Here is a 13,442-nt window from a genome sequence, read left to right as displayed (position 1 = left end):
TGTTAAATTTTGATGATAAATGAATGAAAATTCAATAGATATTAGAGTTTAACCTTATTTATAAATATTATACTAGATATGGGGAAAATTGAATCCGATCAACCTTTCTTAGTCAAATTGAGTTGATTAAATTGAATGTGATTCGAATCTAAATTTTAATATTAGATAATATATTTAAGTTAAATTAACTCATTAATTTATTATCTTTTTTTATATCAAAACATGAATAAAAATTTTCTACTCCAACCTCAATTGATTTGTCATGAGTGTTGCCATAATAAAATCTTAAGGTCGATTCCTAATCGAGCCATTTGACTAAACCAACACATCTAATTAGTTTAGCCCCTAGCTAGCTCATTTACGTGGCTAGGTTTGTTGGCTCAAATAACTTACTGACACAACCTACTTGTCTAATGCACTCAGTTTGCCTAGTTTGACTCACTCAGTCTTACAAATCCTTCTATCTAACCTAATTAACTCACTTGATTTTTTTTAAAATTATTTTGAACTGATAATTTGTTAATAAATTTTGGATTGTAAGGAGGTGGAATGTACGTAATTTTATCCATATTAAAGCATGGAATAGCCGAGTGGAATAAGACATTGCTTAGAATTTTAATTATTCCATCTCGAATTGTCATCAAAACACTAAACTATAATTATATAAAAAGAATTATTCCGATTCCGTTTCAATTATCTATCACCATGCACCTTAAGAATTTTTAAATTAAATTCTTGTCATTATCTTTTGGTTCTTACGACTATTAATCCACCTAATAATGAGTCCACGAATTTGGAAGCCATAATAATAATAATAATAATAATAATAATAATAATTATTATTATTATTATTATTATTATTATTATTATTATTATTATTATTATTATTGGAACAAGTCAAGTAAGCGCGTGTTAATGGTGTGAAATAACATGATGATACTTTGAAAAATATCAAGAGTAGTTTAATGGGTTTAAAATTTAATTTTCTTAAATTTATATTTATTATAGATTGTAATAGATCCGATCCCAAGCCGAGGCAATATCTCCCTCCATTGTGGTCAATTACAGTTTTTCGATTTACCTCCTCACATATGATCATAGGAGCTACCATGTGGGACTACTGGGATGGCGGATTATACCTTTTATTGAGGTAATAGATTCAATCCCAAAACGTGTCTGAATGTGACCTAATCCGGACTCATAATTGGATCAACGGATCGGTTATCCATTGATCCGATTACATGGATCTGAATTGGAATCGATCTAACTAGGGTCGGACATGTTCTGATTCAGATCAAAAAAATAATCGATGAATCAGTAGTTCAAATCATCAGTTCAACAATATTTCTTTTATTTTTAAAGACTTGTGCACATCACATGCAATGGGCAACGGTCTCACATGATCACCTGTTGCACCATTACGAAGGACCGTATTATCTTAAAGAAGATTCAATTCTTATCCATTTTAATAAATCTATTTCATAATAATTAATTCAATCAAACTAATTGATATATACATAAAAGTTATACATGATAAATCATTTAAAAAATAATTTTAATAGATAAATCATTTAAAGATAATCTATCTATTATATATAGATAACAATCAAAGAAGCCCATACGCTGCTTATAAGGAGGGATTAATAGATAATTAATATGCGTATGACTGAGTAATAGCTGACGCCGATCGCTTCGTCGCTATCCCTTCATCTCCGACACGCTTCCAACTGTTTGAACGTATCTGCCAATAAGGGGAGACAGAGGGGGAGACAGAGGAGAGAGAGACCGGAAGCGGCCACCGGAGGGGCGTTATCTGCACCTCAACCGCCGAATCCCTATCCTTCTCTCCGCCTCTTCTTCATCTTTTTCTTCTTCCTCTTCTTCCAATCGACTCTCGCTCTATATATGTACAAGCGTAGGCATCTCTAAAGGTAAGGCTTGTGAGATCGATCTCAGTCGCTCGCTGCCGAGAAAGAGGGTTAGCGTCATGGATCACGAGGCGGATGCCCACCGGACCGACCTCATGACCATCACCAGGTACGTGCTCAACGAGCAGTCGCGGTACCCGGAATCGCGTGGCGACTTCAGCATCCTCCTTTCGCACATCGTCCTCGGCTGCAAGTTCGTCTGCACCGCCGTCAACAAGGCCAGCCTTTTTCTGATCGACCGATTCTAGTTGTTTATTTTGCCCTTTCTCCCTCGACTCCATCTCATCCCATTCGATAATACTTGGTTTTGTTTTGGGTTGTCTTCATGTTCAAATAGAAGAACGAGGAGATGGACAATTCCTGCCTCTCTTATACAATTTCCCCTCATTTGTCTTTAGGGGAAAAAAATACACTTTTTGTCATTTGGATTACGTTTCAAATTGATTAGGTTCTACATTTGACTACTTATTTTCAGAAACAAAAGAAAAATCTTTTCACTTTTTTTTTTCAAAAACAAAGGGAAAAAAAAGAAAATTCAGTACCTTCCAAACACTACAATCTGGTTTCAATTGGAGAATGTCACTCTCTTGGTTTTCGCTATATACACACATAAATATATATTAGTAAAGTTCGTCTTTTTCTTTCTTTATTCTGTAACAGGCCGGGCTTGCTAAGCTCATAGGACTTGCTGGGGAGACGAATGTACAGGTGTGCATTTTCTGACCTAAAGTATCCCCTTAATTCCTGTTTAATTTATTTATTGCAGACAGGAATAGGAACTTTATTTTGGTGTTTCTGTGCATCTTTCCAGGGCGAAGAGCAGAAGAAGCTTGACGTGCTTTCCAACGAAGTCTTTGTCAAAGCTTTGATAAGCAGTGGGAGAACCGTGAGTCTTCAAGGATTTGGGTGACCTCGTTGATTATTTGGCCTGGTATATGATTAATAATCCTGTTTCAGTGATTCTCAGTGCATTCTAGTTTCGGAAGAGGATGAAGAGGCTACTTTTGTGGATCCATCTCTGCGTGGAAGGTGTGTATTTCATTCCTCTTATTGAATATCGGTGAATCATCTTAGTCCTTAACAATTTTTGTGGTTTATTGTGCTTTTGCAGATACTGTGTGGTCTTTGATCCACTGGATGGTTCCTCAAACATCGACTGTGGTGTCTCCATTGGAACAGTATGGGTTTTACCTTTACACTCATAATGTTCTTGTCAACTTCATGTGAATGTTTAGTAAATCCTTTGTTTAAAGCCGTGGTTCATTATCAAATCTCAATGGGTGATAAAAAGAATAATTATCATTTAGTTTTCCATCATATAAATTGATTTTACTGATATAAGTGCTTCCTCATTCAGCAAAACATGGAGTAGGTTATTTAAATCATAAAAGCTGGATTTTGGTGGACTAAAGATACAATTATACTGACTTGCAATTTCAAAAGATTGTTCTGCCTTGATATTACCTCATGCAACTAGTAAACTTTTGTCCTATTTTAGTTCCAGATCTATGCAAACTTCCTTCTCTTACTGGTTGTTGTTTCCTTCTCTAGATTTTTGGCATTTACATGGTTAAAGACAAGGAGAATGTGACTTTAGATGATGTATTACAACCTGGGAAGAATATGCTAGCAGCTGGGTATTGCATGTATGGCAGTTCTTGCACGGTAAATCAACATAATTGACTTTACCTTTCAACCTACTTCTACATTGCACTTCAGGCTTGGGAATAAGTAGGATCAAAATCTTGTCACTTTTATATTTTAACTTGATGGAAAATTGCTTTATTCAGCATAAGCTGAGTGGTATATTCATTGTGTTCTGTTTTTCCCTATGTTTCCTGCAGTATCATATTACCTTAATTATTATCCTCAAACTTTTATCTTTAAAATGCAGCTTGTATTGAGCACTGGAAGTGGCGTGAATGGTTTCACTCTTGATCCTTCCCTTGGGGAGTTCATACTTACTCATCCATATATTAAGGTTATCTTAATCTGATTTACCATCTGATATTGTCAATTGATATGTTATTTTGAGTAAGAGGTGGAGCATTACTCCACTAGAATGCCCATGAAATAAATTAACTACAGGTATTGTACAGTCCTGCAAACTCTACAGAGATAAACTTACACGGAATTAAGATAAATAAATATACTATGGAGAATAAAAGTTGTAGGAAGCCCAAAATGAAGATAATTCTAATGGTCGCCAAGAACCATAAATGGTGGCCGAGAGGAGTGGCTGGAAGGGCCATTTCTTACACTTTCACCAAATAGGCAAAGCTCAACCAAGGATGAGAAATGACAGTAGTCCAATTCTTAGAGATTTGGAGGAGAGAGATGATTCTCCAACAAAACTTCAGCAAAGAGTTTGAGAGGTTGTTTGTGTGATCTTCGACCAAATGATGATTGTGAAGCGGCAGGTGAAAAGTAGGGAAGTTGTAGTTTCCTGCTAGGAGAAGCAAAGAGAGCAAGGTCAGATGATGAAGTTGTGTTGACAAAAAAGGTCTTTAATGTGGAGATGAACATGAAGACTAACCCAATAGTAGAATACTCGAATCACTATTTACAAAGTGTGCTGTGGCCATATTTGCATATTCATTTCACTACATATCCTTGCATATGCATTATACTTCATAGTTGCTTATTATTCTAATTTGCACTTGTCTTACCTAGATCATCTTTCAGGATATACTAGATATGAAGTAGATGGTTGCCGAGTTTGCATTTATTTTTTTCAATTGAAATATAATGAATAATCAAATGAGTAAAAGGAATATATGGTAAATAATCTTCTCTTACAAGATGTAATATGTGCAAATGAATACTTATTGGTCACTCTGCATATGGAAAGTAAAAAAAATTAAAAATCTAGTATTTTAAAAATATTTGTAAGTTTTTAAAAAATATTTATATGTACTTTATTTTGATTCATGTTGCATGCTATGTTCAACCAAATACCAGAGTTTAACTTTTGTAGGAGTCCAGAAAGAATAAGGTTGTAGACCAGAGATAAAATATACCTTGGAATATGAGGTTGTAGGTGGATTTGACAAGTAATTCAAGGTCATTGGAGGAGAGATTCCAAAAGATGGAATCATTGGAGTCACAGGGCTGAAAGGTATGCAAGGATTGGTAGGCTTATAACAGTTCTGTGACATTTATGGAGTAGATTGAGTGGTTGAACCAATTATTTGAGCTATGCAGATAGATCCGGAAGGTATATGTGATTGAATGCTTATGGGGTATAGGAAAGAGATTTTGAAGGGGGTTAGTGCCAGTAGAGTTTGAACTGGACCATTATAGTTATGCTACTCAAAAGTTTGTATTTATGTTATGTATAAACAGGTTCTATCATTTACTGAAATTGTCTTCTTGTAATTGTTACATGAAGTGCTTTAAAACTTAAGAATTTATAACCAAGCAGTTGATTTTTCTTGTAGATACCAAAGAAAGGCAAAATATATTCAGTGAATGAAGGCAATGCCAAGAATTGGGATCGACCTACAACAAAGTGTGTATATCTATTTATATAATTTCCACAAATTCTTTAATGAAAATCTGTCATCATTCCTTGTTTTTTAGGTACGTGGAAAAATGCAAATTCCCCAATGAGGGCTCCTCACCAAAATCTCTGAGATACATTGGAAGGTGAATGCTCCTTTAGCTATCTTGTTATATTTTCATAAAGTTGAAGATTGTGATTTTCTCTTTTAGTTTTATACGAATACTTCACTGATGTAGACACATCAGAGATTTGTCATAGTGGTTGTGCTTATTTATATAATAAAAACACACTTATTGTTTGAACTTTGGCACATCCACTTCTGACTTGAATGATGATACTATTACAGTTATAGGAAATAATCTTTCTTTTATGCCGTATAGTTAGGTAATATCACATACACAAGGAATAGGCTCTAACAAGAAACTTTCATATTAATTTCCATATATTTCTGATAAGCAAGAAAATAGGTTATACAATGTCTAAATGCTGTATTTTATTATCACTTGGTTATGTTTCATGATCTTCACTGCAGCATGGTGGCTGATATACATCGAACCCTGCTTTATGGAGGCATCTTTTTATACCCTTCTGACAAGAAGAGTCCTGATGGGAAATTACGGTATGCATTTATTCAGGTTTGCAATAACATATTTCTACATTACTCTGATGCACAATTCCTTTTGCAATCCTTTACCCTAACAGTGTTTTATACGAAGTCTTCCCTATGTCATTCTTGATGGAACAAGCAGGTGGTCAATCTTTCACTGGAAAGCAACGGGTACGTAGAGTATCCATGATTTTTCATTTTTGCAGTACATAATCAACTATTCTTTTGTGAAACTGCCACTTATCTACATACTAATTACAAACCATTAGCTTAAAGCTTAGGACTTAAGTTAATGGAATTATATCGATCAAACATAGTACTTGAAGTGCCCATGTTTCGTGCAGGCTCTTGACTTGGTTCCTACGAAAATTCATCAGAGGTCACCCATATTTCTAGGCAGCTACGATGATGTTGAGGAGATTAAAGCGCTGTATGCCGCTGAAGAAAGCAACGATTGATGCTTCTGTTAGTCTTTGAATTTACTATCCTAAGAAATACTGTCATCATCAAGCATGAATCAATCTCAGGCCTATATTCTCACTTCATTACAGCATCTAAGTCCATTGATTTTCTGTTAGGTTTTTTGTTTTTGTTTGGAACTACCAACAAGCGACTGGTCTACATATATTAATCCACTCTTGGGATGAATAGAAATGTTATTTAGGTGCTATAGTTGTTAGATACTGCTTACATCATAATATTTCTAGATTGTAATTTTCAAAAATCTACTTTAATTATTATAAATTCATTATACAATATACAATCCAATTTTCTTTATTATTTTTTTGAAATTCAAACCTTATGATACTTTTGATAGTTTTCTAAAATATTTTAGCATATAAATAATATATGTTACAATTTTTTATTATAAATGAATTTTTAATAATCTAAGAAAGACATCCATAATGAGATATATTATTTTTTAAACAACATAAATCTACCCATCACTTTTTAGCGAACAAGCCCTCGACAACTTATATATAGTGAAAATGCTAAACATTTCCCTTTGTAATCGATACGGAGAAGGCGGACCCTAATCAGTCGGCGGACCCTAACGCGAAGGTGGCCGCAGAGGGCGACAAAGAGCTTCCTCTTGGGCTCATTTCATGGCGACCGAAGAGGAGAGCACCGTCAAGGAGCCTCTCGATCTCATCAGGCTAAGCCTAGACGAGCGCATCTACGTCAAGCTCCGATCCGACCGAGAACTTCGAGGAAAGCTTCACGTTCGTAAATAACTCGACCTTCTCTCTCTCTCGTTCAAGTTTGTTGTTCTCCAACTGATTGAACTGATTCCTTTGCCATACTTCGTTATATTCTTCTATTGTTTGATCCGTTAGTTTGGAATCCATCGAAGGAAGAATTTGTTTGTGACTGCATTGGCCTTTGGATGAAAATCATGGCATAATATTTCTACTCCTGGAAGTTAATTTTTTGGACTTCTATGCCTTCTTGTATGGCTGATTGACATCTTTCTTCTACTTTTGGACTTTTTAGAGTACAATTAGGAAGTTACGTATGCTAAAAGGGGCGTGTGACTCTATACTCTTCTGAAAAGTCTTATGTGTTCAACTAATATCTAGAAATTAGAAGCAATGCTGATTGCTGTTTGATGAAACATGTGTATGTTAGATTGGTCACTTTTTGACTAATGTTGGGGCATTCAACTGTAAAAGCAACATTGTGCCTTTAGATCCTATTACTGTACGAGCCCATTATTTCAAATTTAATGCTTTTCTTTTTTTTACTTTTGTGATGGATATTTCTCCTTCGCGTCATAGTTGTCAAATTTGCATCATACGAAATTGGTTAGGGTTCACATGTAAAATGGCACAAATCTTACATATGAACTTGAATTTAAAAGAATTAGGAGGATTCTGTTTAATTCAATAGGATTTAATATGGTTCTTTTATATGATTCTAAGACCATTAAGGTCTAGTTTCCAACGAGGAAGGAAACAACTAGGAAAAGGATATGAAAAATATTTCCCTAATTATGGTTTCCTTGGAGGGACGGAAAGAAGTTGAGTTTTCTGTTTGGTTGTCTCTTTGAAGGAAGAAGATATCGAAACATAAATTTATAATTTTATTTATCAAAAGTATAGAATAGACATATATTAAAACTGTATTTGAAAAAAAAAATTGAATTTTTAAGTATGGATTTGAGCTTCATTGTATGCGAGGGTGACATTTTCTCTCAAATTGGATGGAAGAAGTATTAAAAAAATTAAGAAAAGTTTTTTCCAGTCTTTTTCTTCCCTCTTTTTTTTTTCTGCCAAAGGAAAACAGAAGGAAAGGATTGCTAGGAAATTTGTTCTCACCTTGCTTTTGCCAATGTTTTCTTCTCTTGTAGGAAATACACCCCTAAAGTTAATTTAACAAATCAAAAGTAACTCTAACCCATTATGGCATTAAACTAAACCAAAGTCATCATGAAAGAAGAAAGAAAAGATTAATCTTATATGATAATGATATAAAGGTTGAAGTAAATATAATCTCGAAGTCAATGTTAACATAGAAGAAAATGTTGTCACATGTAGACTCAGTGTTGATGATAGCAAATGTGGACTTGATACCCGGTAAGGATTAAGAAGAACAAGTCTTGTCAAATCAATATACCAGATGACAATGAGGGTGAAAGACATAAAAGTTATATCATGTCAAAGTTGTCTTCGTTCCACCCTTTACACAACATGGTCAATTGTATTGAGATCAACAGTGAGGATAAAGTTAACAATGCACTTTCTATGTCAAAAAAATTGACGACGACATTTTCTATTATATTGGCCATTTTATTTTCTTAATAAAATGAAATAACAATAATTTGTGCTTGGTGATTGATGTAAGCTATAAGCATGTTTAGGAGTCAAATTCAACTTACTCCATCTGTATTATTATGGTATTAAATGGAATATAAGATTATTTTATACATTATAGGATATCAAATTATTCTGGACAAGTAGAAGTACTTTTTTAGCATATATTGTAATTTTACCTAATCCTTATTGTTCTCATTTGGGAATTCTCCAAAACAGTTTACCAAAATGATTCATGGTACAGACCTTGACTTGAAAACCTTGCCTGGGATTTGTATGTTGGATGAATTTTTATTGTTGTTGATAATACCATATTAATTGGGCATAATTTTGTTAAAGCTAACTCGGGGTGGGAATTGGGGGAAAATACTCTAAACTAGGAGTTTTGAAGAAGGTAATAAATGTATCATTAGAAATGCAAGAAATGAATCGAAGGTCTGGTTTCTTTCAGATTTCACTTATATCATGGGGAAGCTTATATTTACTTCTTAACTCTGGTTGACTTACTAGTTTAGGTAGGAATAAGTTTCTTTTAGTCTTGATACATCCTCCCCCATATTTATTTGAAGTTCTTCTTTTTTCATAACTTAAGTGCAGCTTCTTGCTTAGATTTTTTTGTTATATTAACTGCACATGATTTCGAGTTTATGGTAGTTCTTTATGGAAGATGTAATTATGTGCTTACTTAGATGTTTTATAGGTTGCCATTACAGTAGGTAGAAAGGAATCAAATATATCCAAGATTACAGAACTCTTATTTTTCTTTAAATAATCATAGGTTACATGATGTTCCTGTATTATTCTTACCTTTTGTTTTAATGAGAATATTGTGTGGATATTTTAGTCGGAGTTTGTTTCCCAATTGACTATTCAAATAGAATATTCTTATTATTTGCTATCAATTGCCTCTTTACCCTGATTTTGTAGTTCTATTGTTATCTATAATGTTCTGTTCTTGATTTTTTTAAGATCTAAATACTGAAACCCGTGAGATTTCAACATTCTGTTTCAGGCTTATGACCAGCATTTAAACATGATTCTTGGTGACGTTGAAGAGATACTAACTACAGTGGAAATTGATGATGAGACCTATGAAGAAATTGTTCGGGTAAATTTCTACTAGCTTTTCCTCTCTTCCTCTTCATTTCATACAATGGAACAATAACTATTCTACTATAATTTTTCTATGTATATGATTCAGTATTGCAAATGGACAAAGTTGTCCAAACTTATCAGATCTACTTCATTGCAATAGTGCATGCATGCCTATCTACATGCATAATGATTTTGGGAACAAAGAAGGATAGTAATGCATCCTGTGGTAAATATACTGGTGAGACTGAGTCTAGATAGTTTAAAGAGAGTCTAATGTTGAAAGCGGCAGACTTGTTATACTTTACCTGCTTATATACCGTGTCAATACTTCAAATAACAAGAAACATGAAAGTTGGAAGACAAGAAGATAGAATGTAATGTTGATTCATAACGCTTTTTGAGGCCTGGCCGTAGCAGCAAGATTATGATAGCTATGCAGACAAACCTCTACCTCTTCGAATGACACACTTGGACTCATGGATTGAGATCAAAGATTGTGCTGATACAGGATTAGCTTAGGAGGACCTTTTGCTCTCTACTCTCTTTGTTGCATTTGGTGGCAGCATAGTAGGTTGCTGAATGAAGTAAAGAGTAGAGCGAGGATGAGTAATTTTTTTCTCTCCATCTCTTCACAAGGTAAATGGAGAAAAAAAACCTCTCTTAATCTCTTTAAGGATGATTATCTTTTTTCCTTCTTTATTTGTCCATGAAGTAAACATAGAGAAAAAAACCTTTAAGGAGACATTCTTAAGAAAGATAAAAAAAATTAAATATAATATAATTTTTAACTTTATAAAATATACTACTACTAACGAACTCAATTATTATATATATAAATTTGATTTAATTTTAAACTGCTCAAAATAAATTCACCAACTTGATCTTGCCATGTTGTGTATTCCAGTTAATCCTAAATCAACTTTTACTCAATAAACATTAAGGATTTCATTAGATAACATCAAAATTTAAATTCAACATTTAATATCTCAAATATAATCAATAGTAAACATCTATAATAATCAACTATTAATTAACATAATTTTTTAATTAATATATTTTATAATTAAAATATTTTTAATTAATATATTTTGTATTTAAAAATACTGAAATTGTATCAGCATGATAGATATGATATCAAAACTGTATCGTTCTGATTATAAATCGAAACTCTGACACAATTTGAAATTTTAAATCTTGGTTTTGGTCAAACTATCCCTTTAAAAGGGTATTTAGCTGTCAAGATAGGTGTGCTACAATTCATATACAATAATTGACCAAAGGGCATACTTAAAGTTGCGGCATTCTGAAAAGGCACACCTAGCTTTCACATTTCCCAAAAAGCACACTTATTTCCCATTTTATCCCTCCCGTCAATCATTGTGGTGCTGCATTCAAAGAACAACATCATAATGGTGCTGATTTTCAAAATACAACACTACTACACAGTGGTGTTGATTTTAGGATTTATGCAGCACCAAAGTGTTGCTGTTCTTTAAAATCCAACACCATAGTGGTTGGTGGGAGGGGTAAAATGGGAAACAAGTGTGCAGTATTGCAAGTTGGAAATAATGAGGACCACATGTGGGCTAATTTCTAATTAGTCGGATGCATGATATAATAAGATGGAAGATAAAAGGAAGTGGATGGAAAGTGCAAAAAATCTACATAAAAGATGGAGCTGTATATATAAAATATTGTTTCTCACCCTCATATTTTTCATTTAAGTATTGGATCTTAAATGTGTAAACAGGATTTTTTAAGTAGAGTAAACAGGCATCTGCAGGGCAAATATCTTGAAATAGTGTAAGCCTACACTAGAACCAAAGATTAAAAATGCTCCATTGTGATTAGTGTTGATCACAAGTTAGGGTGCTGTGACCTGTGACAACTTGTTTAAATGCTTGAATTTGGGTCTCAGGTCTGTATTTAACATTCGCAAGTGTTCATGTCATAGTGTGTATCAAATATGGGTAGAGGAGATAGATAAACACTCATAACTGAGAACTAGGTCATTTCAATTTCCTCTCTTAAAACATTGACATCTCTGTGAATACAAAGTTCCATTCATAGCGTGTGGCACAGAATTATTCCTAATTGTAGGAATATGAAACTCAATTCAATGGCGGCTCCACCATAACAAGCAGCTTTTCTAATTGGAACACCAACTCATGTCCAAGACTAGATGTATACAACAACCAGTTCAAATAAAAGAACTGCCTTCTTATTTCAGGAGCCCAAATTTTGAATTGGAAATACAAGTTCAACTACTCAAGTTAATTATAATTCCTTTATTAGTTTTCTCCTCTCTTCTTCTGTCTGTAGTGTTTATTATGCATAGTAATTCTGGACTGTCATGGATCATGTAGGTTCAATTTTCTGAAATAATCCATGTTGCATTATTATGTCTTAAATGCTGTTACTTTGGATGAGGCCAAGTCACTCTGAACCTTAAAATCAATTTTTTCCCTTTTTGTTAAAACAGACAACCAGGCGAACAGTGCCATTTCTCTTTGTCCGAGGTGATGGAGTCATTTTAGTTTCTCCACCTTTGAGGACGGCCTGACAACTTAATGAGAGATGTTTTTAGTGATGCACCAAGTTGTTGCCTGTGACTGCATTAACTGAATTATTTTCAATAGTTGTATTGTCCATGAGATCTATCAATATATCCGGATGGTTAAGGTTGTGATTTCTATTTGAATACCTCCAATTTATTTGATACAACGAGATTTGCTTTGTGTATGAATTATTATCGGGCGATGCGAGAGCCTTTGATGCCAGAGTTTCATTGAGCTTGCATCATGCAGTTGTCCAACTTGTGAATACACTGATTGGTGTTTATCTTTGCTCTGTGATGGTCAGCCTAACCTTGCGAACATTGGAACAGGAACATTAGAACTCCAGGCCTACGAATTCCTTCTCAATTACAATTACATTTACATTTTGGTGGGGGTTCGCCATTATTATTTTACGGTCTCATGGTTTGCCTTTACGCGTCTTGAAAATTTTGATTGTACCAACCAACAGGGAAATGCTGTTAGATTGATTGTTGTTCAGCTCGCAAGAAATAATGAGAAAGAACTCTACGTCTTTCGAAGTGGATTTTGTTTTTTGTTTTTAAATATCACATTGTTTTTCATAAATTGAAAAGATTTGATCGACCAGAAAGGTGGTTCAATTATTCAACAATTAAGAACTATACCAAAACAAAGAAGTAAACAGAGGGTGCCAAAACCTGTCATTAAAATTAGACTGTATAAAATAAACCAGTCAGTTATTGATAGAACATTTGTCTTAATTTGAAATTGACTCCCAGTCTCTAGATCTCTCTGCCTCTTCTCTAATCTATCTCCTCTCCTCTCATATTGCTACTGAGCTCTTCTCACCATCGTCGATACTTGCCACCACCACACTCTTGTGAAGCCTATTGTTACTACATTGCCACCACCATCAACTTTCCCTTTTATCGTCTACGTCGCTGGAAAATCTTGTCA

The 13,442-nt window shown here is 33.9% G+C and overlaps 2 protein-coding genes across 2 annotated transcripts; both read left to right on the top strand.

The window, feature by feature from the left end:
- The first annotated feature begins 1,799 nt into the window (after nucleotides 1-1,799).
- On the top strand, nucleotides 1,800-6,719 carry LOC141820198 (fructose-1,6-bisphosphatase, cytosolic). The gene is made up of 12 exons (XM_074707479.1): nucleotides 1,800-2,146; nucleotides 2,589-2,636; nucleotides 2,740-2,814; nucleotides 2,896-2,957; nucleotides 3,040-3,106; nucleotides 3,480-3,593; nucleotides 3,823-3,909; nucleotides 5,369-5,439; nucleotides 5,511-5,576; nucleotides 5,966-6,052; nucleotides 6,136-6,211; nucleotides 6,385-6,719. The coding sequence occupies exons 1-12, from the start codon at nucleotides 1,988-1,990 to the stop codon at nucleotides 6,496-6,498; spliced, it is 1,026 nt and encodes a 341-aa protein (XP_074563580.1). The 5' UTR covers nucleotides 1,800-1,987; the 3' UTR covers nucleotides 6,499-6,719.
- Nucleotides 6,720-7,064: 345 nt separating this feature from the next.
- On the top strand, nucleotides 7,065-12,672 carry LOC141820238 (sm-like protein LSM3A). Its single transcript, XM_074707522.1, has 3 exons — nucleotides 7,065-7,263; nucleotides 9,866-9,961; nucleotides 12,431-12,672. Exons 1-3 carry the CDS (start codon nucleotides 7,147-7,149, stop codon nucleotides 12,509-12,511), a joined length of 294 nt encoding a protein of 97 aa, XP_074563623.1. The 5' UTR covers nucleotides 7,065-7,146; the 3' UTR covers nucleotides 12,512-12,672.
- The last annotated feature ends 770 nt before the right edge of the window (nucleotides 12,673-13,442 follow it).

Source organism: Curcuma longa, unplaced genomic scaffold (genome assembly GCF_044706935.1).
Source record: "Curcuma longa cultivar G26 ecotype Majalengka, Jawa Barat unplaced genomic scaffold, ITB_CL_G26_1.1 utg2798_np1212_758248_RagTag, whole genome shotgun sequence".
NCBI lineage: Eukaryota > Viridiplantae > Streptophyta > Magnoliopsida > Zingiberales > Zingiberaceae > Curcuma > Curcuma longa.
Note: the sequence above shows the minus strand (reverse complement) of the source record. Positions and strands in the feature narration are given on the sequence as shown.

Excerpts from the sequence above, each read along its gene's own strand:
- LOC141820198 (XM_074707479.1), top strand. The coding sequence starts at position 1,988 with ATGGATCACGAGGCGGATGCCCACCGGACCGACCTCATGACCATCACC. Across the intron at positions 2,637-2,739 it reads CTGGGGAGACGAATGTACAG|GGCGAAGAGCAGAAGAAGCT; the intron begins GTGTGCATTTTC and ends GCATCTTTCCAG. Across the intron at positions 3,594-3,822 it reads TGTATGGCAGTTCTTGCACG|CTTGTATTGAGCACTGGAAG; the intron begins GTAAATCAACAT and ends TTTAAAATGCAG.
- LOC141820238 (XM_074707522.1), top strand. The coding sequence starts at position 7,147 with ATGGCGACCGAAGAGGAGAGCACCGTCAAGGAGCCTCTCGATCTCATC. Across the intron at positions 7,264-9,865 it reads AACTTCGAGGAAAGCTTCAC|GCTTATGACCAGCATTTAAA; the intron begins GTTCGTAAATAA and ends ATTCTGTTTCAG. Across the intron at positions 9,962-12,430 it reads CCTATGAAGAAATTGTTCGG|ACAACCAGGCGAACAGTGCC; the intron begins GTAAATTTCTAC and ends TTGTTAAAACAG.